This window comes from Aythya marila (assembly GCF_965140915.1).
Source record: "Aythya marila genome assembly, chromosome: 4".
Taxonomy (NCBI): Eukaryota; Metazoa; Chordata; class Aves; order Anseriformes; family Anatidae; genus Aythya; species Aythya marila.
The window spans coordinates 45,689,989-45,703,249 of NC_139045.1; the positions used below are offsets into that span (position 1 = coordinate 45,689,989).

Consider the following 13,261-nt stretch of genomic DNA (forward strand, 5'->3'; position numbering starts at 1 on the left):
AAAAAACATATATATATATATGTTATATTTATATATATAAAAGAAAATTACCTATAAATACAATGGAAAAATACATTTGAAAGCTTTTTATAAAACTTGGCTCAACAGTATTTTAATAAATATATTTATGAGAGAAAGACAGAAACGGACACACAGAGAAACACACATCCATAATGTCTAATGCTTTTCTAAATCCTGAAAAGAGAATCTGCTCTTTGGTGTTACTAAGCAGAGTTAGCTGCAAGAGTTTGAAGCATCTAACGTCCCAGCTTAAAGCCTCTGCTCCACCCTCTTGGCTGTGTATGCTTACCACTACTTCACACAGGCTTTGCTGGCTTCGAGCTCCCATGATAGCTTACAACCAGGCAGGGAAACAGAATCAGAAAAGTGGGTGCTGTCTTCCTCCAAGGGCCCCATCCAACCTCCTTTACATTCAGTGGAAAATACTACTTTACTTAGACTGAATTTTCTACAGAATACGTAAAGTGATTTGCTGTCAAACCAATGACCACTCAGCAGTAAAAAATACTTGTTAACATGGAAAAATCAATTAGCCCACACAGTGTAATAAATAAGTTCAATAACTACGTTGTCTTGTTTGTTACAATTTTTTTTATGGAAGCATTTTGTTAGCCTTCTGCCCAAACCAGCCAAATGAACATTCTGCCACAGCACAACCAGAAGTTCATCCAGCAGAGGTTCAGTAAAGAACAAGTTCCCCCAAAAAGAACATTCCCTCCTCACCAATTACTAAGGGAATCCAGCCCCAGGTCCCTGTAGACTCCTATTAAAGGCAAAATGAAGTTTGGCACTGGCCTTAGGAAGTGGAGGTTCAGTTTCCTTCACTTACCAGAAATGGGGAAAGTGGACAGTCCCTGGGGCAGTCCCTCTGTTGCCCAGTTGGGATAGGTCATGACCAGCCCCTAAGCATACAGCAGTCATCAGTAACTAAGCCCTGAGCACATTTAACAAGTTTCCTGGGAGATTTTCCATCCAGCATGTGAAATACAGGATGCTGAGGCATCTTCATTATCTCCATTTAGATTGGATTTTGCCTTAGCGGGAAATGAAACAAATCCTAGTAGGGGCTGCAGATGCACTGAGCCCGGAAGCCCAGCATGACCCCAGGAACACGTCTGTTCCTACAGCAGTTGTGGCTCATAACAGAGCGCAGCAGAGTTTTTCTGTTTAAACCATGATCACACAACATCCAACTGCATTTATTATCCAATCAATGTTTCAGACTGACTCCCCTGTTCTCATGATCTAAAGGATAAGTGACAAAAATCAGGCATATATAAAGTCATATGGGAAAGCACATCTTGCTCTATTCTACTTACACCACTGGCTGACAGTTAAAATTATTTCTTGGAATCCCAGAATTGTTCAGGCTGGAAAGGACCTCGGGAGGTCTCCAGTCCAATTTCCTGCTCACAGCAGGGCCAACAATGGATTCAGACTGAGATTCTCAAGGCTCTACCTGGTCATATAAGGTGCCCCAAAGCTTTCCCTCCTCCAGGCTGAACAAGTCCATGTCCCTCAGACTCTCCTCGCAGCTTCCTGACCACCTTGTTTGCTTTTTGCTGGCCTTCCTTGCTCAAGTTGTTTGGTGGTTCTGGTTCACAATTTGTTTCCTTGTGCCAAAGAAGGTGAAAATAGAGCTTGAACATTTGAGCAACAAAAAACAATCATATTTCTATACTGTTTTTGAGAAAAGCTTGTCATTTCTTGTCTTTCTAAACGTCATTCACAGCCAGGAGGGAGAAAGGAAGATGGTCAAAATAGAACACAATAGTTAAACCGATTCATGAACAAAAGAAAAAAAAAAACACCTGTCTTATTTTCCCACTGTACATGTAGAACTAAGAATAGGTATATGTTAATGAAATATGATTTGAAACGGTATTTCACATCTAGTGAGAACAAGCAGAACATTGAAAATGGGTGGGAGTTTTAGCACTGATGTAAACATATCTAGTGCTTCTGCAAAATACCAATGAAAACTAAAATATCAATGAAAGAACGTTTGAAGGAGAACACAGGATTCTGTACTTACGTATTTTTTCTTGCAAGGTAAATGATTTTTGTCCATCTATTTCACCTTCACACTACATAAAAGCACAGCATTTTAAGAAATTGACATAGCTCTTTGAAGCAGTTAGAGAAAAACACATACTACAGTCTGCTTCTCCAGGAAACTTCTATTATGCATACAACTCATTTCTTACTGGATTTTCCTTTGATGTGTTACAGCCTGTCTCACATACTCAACCCAGTGCAAAACTAAACTGGTAAGCAGTTTCCAACTGCAGCATCAAATCAACGTTGCAGAAGTCGTCATTTCTACATGCTTCTGGATGAAAGCAGTTCTGTCCATTACTGGAAAAAGTGAAACAATAAACTTATAATAGAATGAAAAATAAATGCCTATAGTGTCATCTATTGACAAATGCCACATGGGCCTCTAATCCTAACACTTTTTAAAAAAATTAAGACATGTAGGAACCTTTTTAATATCAAAATAGTAGCTAGTGAAACTTCCAATAGCAAAACCATACATCCCACCCACAGTGCCTGAAAATGCTCACAGAGACACCATGTATCAAAAAGTATTCAGGTCGCATCTGCATGCCCTTGTTATCAAGAGGCACACAGAGAATTTGGTGTGTTACCCAAACAGATTCTGGTCGCTGCACTGTCTTCTATTCTTCAGGGAACATCATGCTTGTCAAAAACTTTGCGTGCTTTGATTTTAAGCAAGAAACATGAGAACTGGTTTAGAACTGATGCCTATGAGTCTCTATAAATGTCCCAGAAGAAGGAAGTATCAGAAATCCTTGTCCCAGCCTGAAAGTTCATCTGGAGGGGTTCCCTCTTCAGGTGGATAGCTATCAAAGTAGCTGTAGTCAGTTGGTCCAGACAACTATGACGTGAAAAACACAAAGACATAGTTATTTCAGAAGGTACCTTTTGAAAATACTTTCTATTGATTATGCATCATTTATATTGCTGCCAGTGGAGGGAGGAAAGGCTAACATGACAAGGGATGATTTCTTTCACTGGATTAAATTCTTCCTTCTTTAAAAGCTACAACTCTAGAAATTAACTTGTACAACAGAACAATAGCATTAGCATCCATGTACAAAAACACTCCCCAAATATTATGAAATCCAGGATTTCATCCAGAGGCCTATAAAGTTAGTAAGAAAATTGGGCCATGCTAAGTTCAGTTTTGATTCAAATTTGTTTAACACCTCATCTACAAACATGGGGTAACTACTCAAAGCAGATCGTGGAATTGTTTATTTCAAATTGTGTTCAAAGTCAGCTTCAGATTCTTTACCCTCAATCTTTTTTTCATTTTATGGCAAAGAGAAATGGTCCACTTAAAAGGTGAAGTTTATTTATGGATATGCCATAATACCATGAAAATATAGGAATTTGTACTCTGCACAGTAAAGTGAGCAGTGCATCTTAAAATGCCCATCTAAGAAAATACATTTTTTTGGTTCATCATCACCATTTATTATAATAATGGTGAAAAACTACTGCAAAGTACACAGGCAGAACTACATTTCCATTATCTAACCGAATTTAAGTTATGTATCGCTTGGGTCTCTCTCTCCTTCCTTCAGCTTTCATTAAACATGGAGAGCTATAATAATGCAAATACATTTGGGGGAAATTCTGCACTTCTCATCAGTTGTTTCTTTGCAGTCAAGCACCTTTATATTAGTAAAGCATGAAGATGTTGAAAGCCAGAGCCAATACCTCTCTTTTTAAAGGTGATGTTAATTTCCTCACTTTCAGACCATCCCAGTTAAAACCATTCAACCACCTGATTAAAAAGAAATGAGAGACTGACAGGGAAAGACTGAGAAACAGACCATTTTCTGTTAGAAGCATTATATTATTAAAAGTTTAAATGCATGTGAACAAGGGCTATAGAACATTTTTGCATGACAACAGTCCATGTGACAACACACTTGTTAGAAGTGGGAAGCTTCAGCTCTGTCTTTGCCATACAAGGAAGCAGTAGCAGGGAGAGCTTCAGAACCACCAGGTACATGGCATCCTCTCTCTGCAGAAGTGTTGAAGTGGCAGGCAGGCTAAAGTAGATGGTTTAGTGCACATGGATGCATATGCATAAGCACTGCCAAGCAAAGATGTATGTGTCGCCTTGGGATTCAGCTCTCTTTTAACAACATGAGAAAAGGGAGACAAGTAGAAGAGCCAAAGCACTTCTTTTCCACAGAACAAACTGCAGGGCTTAGAAATAACTAAGATGAAAAGAAAAAGCAGGAAATGTCTAATCCACTGAGGTCTTTCTTGATTAAAAGAAAGAGGACATAAATCTGATATTGCTCCAGAGCCCTTAACTACTCTTATTGAACAGCAACTGTTTGGCTTTAGATCAGAGACTCAGGAGATCTAAGAGGGCAGATAATCCTGAATACTACTGGCATTCATTTCTCTGCAAATGGAATTAAACTTCTATGTCAGCAACCTGTAACAAAAACCAGTCAACAAGAAGATGTTTCTAGCTGATCCTGCTGAGGATTTATGTTGATATTGTTGCTTGCTGAAGTAGCAAACGTAATCGATAGCAACACGAGTATCTCTTACACAATCTGTCTGGAAGCGTCTGAAGCCTTATGGAGTTAGTGGACTGGGTTCTAAAATACCAAAAATATTCTCAAATTAAAAAACAAAATTTCTTCCTGGCAGTTTCTTTCACTTACCTGTGCTTCTTGATGTCATTAATTCCATTCCTCAGATTACCTAATCTTTCTGTAGGGTTTTGCCTTAAAAACAGAAAAAGAATAAGCATAAAAATTTTGAGAATGTTCTTATTTTTGGAAAAGAGCATTGGTCCTGACTGCTTGCCCTGAACAGTTACTCAGGGAGGAAGCTTGCATACAACATATAGTCAGATGAGGAGACATAAGGAGGTGTTTCTCTCTCCTCCTTTCTCCCAAAGATGGAGAAATCTTCCAATTTAGAAGCCAAGACAGTTTCACACTGCTGTTAGTAGTAGTAGGAAAGCTAAGTGGTTGAATTTTAGTTGCACACCTTACATTTTCTTGGCCAGCAGGTCTGTTCATGAGTTGTAAAAGGAGGCAGGGCAAAATTTGCAGCTTCAAAGATCCTTTTAATCCCACTGCGCAAACACAGCTATGTGTTCCTAGAGCCGTGAATGAAATCCCACAGGAGCTGGGACTTCAAAGTTAGCAGCGTCACCAGTCACAGGCTGTGACTGTGACAATGTGCTAATGCTTCTGAGTTAGGCAGCTTCTTTTGAAACAGAACCTTTTTGCACACTTTAGAATGGGCTTAATCCAGCCCTTAAATCAGGACCTAAGGTTTGTGGAGGAGCTATATGCCTAAGTAATTTTCGAAGCATTTCTTAAAACACTGCACTTGGTAATAAAACTTAAGTTCTCAAGCTCCTTCCTTAGCCCTAAGCTACACACATTTTCCCTAAAATGTCTTTCAGAAAACTACAGAAAAATTCATACTTAGAGAGGAAGCCCACACCCTGCATTTAAGGCTGTGCAGACTAAGAGGCGTGACACGCTCTGAGGCATGCATGTGTACTGAACATAATCAGAATGGACCATGTTAGGCATAACAATGTTAAATGGAATTGTAAGGAATTTATGACTTTAGTCTGGATCTTAAATAGCTCAAAGTATCTACACCCAGTCTCTGTCACAAACTGCCCCTCCTACCTGCAAAGTCTGCGGATCAAATCCTCAGGCCGCCTTGTTATTATTTTAGGAAAGTCCAGTTTTTCAATGCCTTTGAGAATCAAATTATATGTCACCATTTGATCGGCCCCAGAGAACGGTGGACTAGAAAAAGAAAACACACTGTTACATAAAATTGCTGGCAAGAACACATCTGGTCATTTATTATCCAAGCAAACATTTGAGAATATGAAAACACAAAACAAAACAAAACAAACAAACAAAAAAACACCTTCCTAGCTTGACAATCTGCATTTCAGCCTGTTTAAGGTACTTGAAGGGTGTGAAGTTGGCAAACTGCCTGTAGGAATCAGGGATACTGCATGACATGTGTCTGTCAAAGCAAACCCTGCCCCGAGCCTGACTCAGAAACTTCCATGTTGTATTAACATCAACTGGACACAAAGAAGTGTCATGCAAGTGTGCATGGGGACAAAGAATGAGCCCTGCTCACAGTTCACCCAACCCTCTGCACCCCTTTGCCCCATGAAGGTGAGAACGGCCTGCTGTTAGGTCTTCCTTATAGGAAGCATGAGCATCTGTTAAAGGTGCTCCACACCTGTGTAGAGCCTGTCTGGCTCTTTCCTTGTATGGATAAGCCAGAACTGAGGATAGGTCCCCTGCCTCGATTGTCTGTGACATTTCTGAAATGATGTATGAGTAGACACATAGAAGAGACAAAAAAAACATATCAGTTTGCAAGTTGTTCCTGTTTACTGATGGAGAAAATAACAAAATTCATTTTAAAAATAACCTTTAAAGTGTTCTTCAAAACAGATAAATAAGGTAAGAATTTGGGAGTAGTAGGCACTTACCTGCCAGTAAGGAGTTCGTACACAAGAATCCCAAGGGACCAAAAATCCACACTGAAGTCATGGCCTTTACTCAGAATGACTTCTGGGGCAACATACTCAGGGGTTCCACAAAATGTCCAGGTTTTCTGCCCTGACCCAATCTTCTTTGCAAATCCAAAATCAACCTGATGAAAATGAACATATGCTGTATAACATAGACATGCTTTGCACTGAGAAAGTTTAAGGTCCTAATTGCTTCCACACCTCCTCTAGAGATCTCACAGTCACCAGTAAAACCAATTGTTCATAGCTGAATGATTACAGTGTTTGGGAAGGATAGAGAAGTAATTCCATGGGATTACTGAGTATTAGTAGTCCCATTTACTTTCATGAGTAATTTCCCAGATGATTTCTTGTTTTGGACAGAACAACCCGTGTTCTCCTTGAGGATACAAGATTTACTGCCCATGGAAAAGGGTGGGTTGTTCATTGTCCTCAAGAGTGGATGTTTCAAGCTCTCTGAAGGATAATCTCTCTCCAATTTGACTGTCATAGACAAGTACAGCAGGAGTTGTTCACTGTGTTCCCTTTCTACAGAGATAATGTAGAACCTATGATTGCTTGAGGCTGGACAGGGAGGGCATTCTGGTCCTGGGAAAAAATGGTTCCTGCCTTTTCATTAAGAATGGCTGGTGGGAGACAGTGCTTTTAGGGTTTACTCTGTGGCAAGAGCTCTTGGAGGCTGCAGATCCCCATTTTGTGGCTTGAAATAGCTTTGCAATGTCTTTGTTCCTCACCACACAACCAGTAGCCTGCCCTCTTTTCTATTGAAAAGTAAGGGATATTAAACTCCAGGATCCTGGTACTATAATTACATGCTGCCTATTTATATCCCCCTGCAAGGAAACAGGATACGGGCACAAAAAGATAACAGTATGTCTTACCAATTTTATGTATCCTTCAGCATCCAAAATTAAATTTTCTGGCTTCAGGTCCCTGTAGACAATTCCTATGTGATGTAGATAGTCCAAAGCCTCTGTCACACACCCAACACAGAACTTGGTAGTGGGTTCATCAAAGCTGCCTCTGGAAGAAAAAAAAAATCATTAACTTTGCAGACAGTATTAACTTCTAAAAATACCTCACTCAATAATCAGATAACATGTAACACCCAGAACATGAACAACATTTTTGCATTGACATTCTGTATGTCACTCATGTGGTTGAAACTAAACCAAATATCTTTTCATGAGACAGCCTTTGAATCATCACATTTTGTAGATCATTTTGCTTGTTTTGACAATATTTTGAGTGATACTTCATCTCTCACTGCAAAAAAATCCCAAAGGTTTAGATACACTGCAAGTGCACAATAACCTCATCTGACAGTGAAATGCAGCCACTTTATAATAAAAGAGCCAAATGACACCACAGTAAAACAAAAAAAAAAAAAAAAAATGAGAACAAGGAATTTTTCAACCAATTGAAATGCCAGGTGCTATCACAGAGAACAATCCCACTTGCAAACAAATTTGCTTTGAACACTTTCTGGTGAAAGAAAGGGAGCAAAATCCTCAGTCCTACCTCCCTGAAGGACAGTACTTCCAAATGTGAACTAAATCAAACATTGTATTAGGACAACAGTACCATTATATCTGAAGAATATCTTCAAACAAATTATTTCTGTACCTCTTGCTGAATTTGGTTGTTCCCATGCTGACAGATTGGATCCAGCCTCTTCGTACACAAAGAAGCAACCAAAAGAGATGATCTCTCCTAACTTGTTTACAGTCTCTATATTTGTGAATGTGTACAAATGAATTACTCCAAGTAATCATTTTTAGACAGGTTCATGAAAGCAAGCATCTTGCTTCTCTAATGCTAACAGAGATCCCACAGCACTTCTAGCCAGAGCAGGGATTCCATTAGTTGCTAAGAAGGATTCCCCTTCTCTCAGTCAGAGAGGGCTGCTTACAGTGTTTTCTTCCTCGGGCTCATTGCTGACTTTTCAGCAGCAGACAGTGCAATATTCTTATGGCAGCTGCCCATGCCATGGTTGTCAGCAGGGAAAGACTGCTCTGCTGCTAGTTACCTGATAATGCAATGTCTTAGCTTAGGACACACTTCACTCATTCCTTTTCTCAAGTTCTACAGATCCCTATCCTTTTGTATAGGAAGCTGCTGCTCAGTTTTTCATAGGACTTGTTCTCTGCTTCCTGGAGAGATGGTGAACTGTGGTGGTGGGCAGCAGCAAACTCAGAGACACCAGCATTAGAACCACTAGAGACACGTTCTTCCTCTACCTACATAGATGGGGCCACGAGAGACAAGCTGAGCCTGAAGAACAAACAGTTGCAGGGGTTATGTCCTCCAGGCAGCTCAAAGACAGCCTCTGGCACAATGTTTATGCTATCCGGTTCTTATTTTGCAGTATGTTCACTGATGAGCTGCTCTGCTAAAAGCAGTCACATATTGCAAGTCTAGCCATGAATACAGAAACCATACTATCATCGGCTCATGCCTACTCCTTAGAAACCAGCCACCAAGAAAGTTTGAATACCCCAATAGTCTCTTTTTTCAAATCCAATGGGAAATTAACAGAATGAGACTGAAATGGTATGGCTCTTCTGTGAAACCAGCAGGAAGTATTTATTTTCAGCATCTCGTGTATACAAAGAAGTGATGATTGCTCAACAAATTCTCTAACTTTAGAAAGGAGTGGGGAAGAAAGTATTGTAGGGCTATGAATTTTGAAAATCTGATCCCTTTCCCGTTCACAGCCTCCGTAATAGATCTATACCTGTTTAGATCTATATACTCTGTTTAGTCAAGCTAAACAGAGAACCTACTCAGCAGATGTATGGAGCTGACTGGCGATTTCAAAGGACAAGGTTCCATTTCTGTTTCTGTTACCTGTCTCTCAGTAAGCTCCACAATTCGCCTCCAAGGCAAGCCTCCAGTAGCATGTATACGTACTTACTATCCTTGAATGTACGATACAGTCTGTGGAGACACAAAAACAGCTATTTAGGGCAAGCAAAATGAATTGCAAGACCCACAATGTCTTTTCTCCAGAACTCATTTATGTGAAACCTCATTCTAATGCTGTTCAGTGGGTCAGGTTTTAAGGAAACTCTACGGTGAACTTACTTCACAATGAATGGAGAACATATCTGTTCAAGAATTCTCTTTTCAGAATAGATATGCTCTTGCTGTTTGGTGTCCACTACATGTTTCTTCTTTATACACTTCATTGCAAAAGCGATGTTCTCATTTTTCACTTTAACCTGTGAATAAAAACGGTAAGTACATATGAGGTAAAGAAGTTTTGTCCATTCGTTCTCAATAGGTATATTGGTGTCAGTCCATTTCAACACAGCATGGGACTGAAACTGATGACTAGAATGAGGGATAAATGCCAGATTTTCTGCACAACTATTCTGTATGATTTTAAGTAAAGCATGAGAGCTTTTTAGGGTCCCAGTCCATACTTGGGAACTTCACTATAATGAAGATAATGCTATCTTTGTCCTTTATGTGTAGAGAAAACAGCAGCAGTTTGGATAGGCACTGTATTTTAAGATTAGTTTATACTGCAATGGGTCCTAATTTCAGTTTGAGGTCTCTAAATACTAGCATAATACAAATAATAATAAAAAAGCAGAGGTAGTGTATGAAGAATGTTTACAATGAAATATTATCCAAAATGGAAGATAAAACAGAGCTTCCAGGAAATCAAAGTAGCAGCTATCAGTGCTCTATGGCTAGCTAAGAATTTAATTTTTAGCTTATTTTCCAGGTGAAGCTGTAGAATTCCCAAACTGGCAGTCAACCAACGTGGAAATTTCTTTGGTGAATTGTGATTCAGAATAAAACAACTGATTGTCTAGCTACTGTAAAGACTATATGTGTTCCTTAGTATCACCTTTTGTTTACTAAGTCCAGCAACCTGTAGAAGAAGTGTTCACACTTTTTTTTCAGATATTTGGTACCCAGCCAGAGCAAAGTGGAATTTTAAGACTTAAGTCTAATGAGGCTCTTCACATCCCAGAAACATATCTGTTCATATTATAGAATATGACCCAAAAGAGCCATTACAAATTGTGGGAAAATTCAAAATGAACACAGCTCAGAATCAGATCGCACTGTTTCCTGTAGCTGTTGCCATACCAAAGCAATTCCAATAACAAAGGCTATGTGACCCTGGAGATCACTTCAGGCAGAATCTGGGGAAAGGACCTGCAATTCAGGAGACACAATACGGGTAGGCACATCGGTAAACATCACAAGCACAAACTGATGAATATACATGTAGTGATGAAGATACTTTTAACAACAAGAGGTGAAAGCACACAAGAGTGGATTTGGTTTTTTGAACATCTAAGTCTTGAAAATACCGTTTAATAAGCCTTATATAGAATTATCTCTGTCCAGGAGTCACATCATGCAGAATAAATGTTAAAATCCTCCACATCTTTCAGCACCTAAATCAATTATTTAAGACAGAGAACTACTTGAATATGTTTAAAACAAACTCTTACAAGCTCAACCCTTCCGAACCCACCAACACCGAGAGTTGTGACAACTTCTAAATTCTGGAATGGGGAAGAAGAGAACTGGGCTACTTTCTCCTGCAGCTGTATCATCTCCAAAGTCACCTCTTTGGTCGACTGTCCACAGAAGGATCTTCTTCTGCATTAAGACAATTAACATAGGTTAATGCTTTCCTTGCCAGCAATGTGTATCACAGTACCCTAATACTCCTATAAAAAGAGAGGTGAGGTGAAATTTCTTCTTAATTTGGAGAAGAAATTTCTCTAGTGTAACAGTTCGAGCAGAATTAGCAGAAACAGAAGTGAATCTATATTTTTACACGGAAGAAAAACATACTCTGCTATTATTCCAGCAGTGCTTAGGCTGAAATCAGAGGCACAGAAACAATAGGTGTGGTCCACCATTAGAAGCAAACCCTTTAACAACACTACTGCTTAGCTGAAACATTAAAAATAGACTGCTTCTTCTATGTCTGCCTATTTCTATTGGAAATTTTATCTTTTGGCAATTTTGGCAATTTATCTTTTGTACAGTAATACAGTTTCATTAACTCCTTTGGGGGTTGAGGTTGATGTTTAGTGGTTTTACCAGTCAACTTACCATCAGAAAGCAAAAGATAAGTCCATCATTTGAAAACACTTTCACTTCTTTTCTGTGTTCAGTTTTCTTTGGATAGAGTTAGTTCTCGGTTGGAAATCAATATACTGAGACTCTATGTACTCTAATTTTCAGAAAAGAAAACTCCTTGGACTCAATAACCATACCTACACAGTTTTAGTGTACTGATTCCTATTGTTTCCAAAGGCCCAACTCCATCAGCTACCATCCATGATTTTACTGACATATCTATCACTTTTTTTTTTCTTTTTCTTTTTTTTTTTCTTTTGTGATTATATACTGAAGAAGATATGAAGAAGAACAAATGATCTGACTTACTTTGCATGTCGCTTTTCATCAGCCCGAGTCAGGTTAGCCACATAGCCTTCAAGGTAGGTTTGGAGCTCCTCGTAAGTTCCAACGGTTTGATTAAATGTCCTAAAAACCCAATGAAATAGTATAAACTACTGTACATACTATGGAAAGTGAAAGAAACAAAAATCTGTGTTGCTGTATCAGGACTTTACATTGCCCCTAAGCTATGACCCAGGCAGAACTTGACCCTATTATTTAGATGGTACAAGTTTTAAGAGATCTGATTAGGCGCTAACCCACTGAAGTACCAAATTTGGTTTGTGAAAGGGTAGGGGGACAGAGCACCAGATCTCAGATCATTTCCTGTTATGTTGAAATAATTCAGAGCAGTCTGGACATAGTTTGACTGTCATAGACACCGATTATTAAGCGTGGTTCCACTATCCCTACCACAAGAACTAGCATAGCGTGGGTCTAGGGCTATCACTCCTTCCCTCCAATGGACTGAACCCTGAGCATGCAGTGCCAAAGCAACTGACATCACCTCTCCTTCTTCACAGGTTGGTGACAGCACCGTGGGAATGGTGTACCACCAGCTTCTGGCATGCTTCTCTTCAACCCATTTAAACAAGCTAAAGAACTAAAGAGGAAAATGCATTCACAGCTCAAGATGTCAGTCCCAAGATGGGACAGAATCTTAGCCCTCAGCAGGACCCTTCTGGGGATTCAGCAAGGAAAAGGAGGGCGGCTGTCCACGTTCCAAGGAGGCATCCTTGAAGCAGTTAGCCCTGAGAAACGTGGATGTGCTGTTCTGCTTTCCACTGGGAATCTTCTTCCTTATATCCTCCAACTTTCCACTTTAGGAAGTCTGCAATTGGCCTCTACTGGACAAAATCAGCAAATTGGGCTGTATGATCCCCTTGACAAATGGACATACCCAAAACAAGGACGTGTGAGGGATTTTGCTGTCCCCTGAGCCAAAGAATATTACTTAAATGTCAAACATCACCACCATGAGGAGAGAAAGAAAAGAATAGCTGAACTATTACTAAGCTTCTCTGCTCTCTCCGTGCACTCTCTGTGAGTCTTTCTTCATTAGGCCTCTGTCTAAAGCATGACCACAGCTCAGAATACCAAAAGTATAACCACTTGTTCAGTACTCACTTAAGAAAACACTGTGGTTGTGCGCATGCTGAAGTTACTTCTTACTGTTGTTCTGCCTAAAAAGAATGCAGATCGTTCCTTAAAGTG

General features: G+C 39.6%; 1 protein-coding gene across 1 annotated transcript in view; it reads right to left on the reverse strand.

Annotated features, from left to right (window-relative positions):
* Nucleotides 1-1,985: 1,985 nt before the first annotated feature.
* Nucleotides 1,986-13,261, reverse strand: part of PRKG2 (protein kinase cGMP-dependent 2) — a 30,547-nt gene continuing 19,271 nt past the window's right edge. Inside the window, exons 10-18 of the mRNA XM_082758666.1 lie at nt 12,035-12,133; nt 11,086-11,236; nt 9,695-9,831; nt 9,458-9,547; nt 7,489-7,630; nt 6,566-6,729; nt 5,733-5,855; nt 4,743-4,805; nt 1,986-2,923 (exon numbers count right to left, since the gene is read on the reverse strand). Of these exons, the coding sequence (XP_082614792.1) occupies nt 2,791-2,923; nt 4,743-4,805; nt 5,733-5,855; nt 6,566-6,729; nt 7,489-7,630; nt 9,458-9,547; nt 9,695-9,831; nt 11,086-11,236; nt 12,035-12,133 (1,102 nt within the window). The 3' untranslated portion in view covers nt 1,986-2,790. The remainder of the gene's footprint in view (nt 2,924-4,742; nt 4,806-5,732; nt 5,856-6,565; nt 6,730-7,488; nt 7,631-9,457; nt 9,548-9,694; nt 9,832-11,085; nt 11,237-12,034; nt 12,134-13,261) is intronic.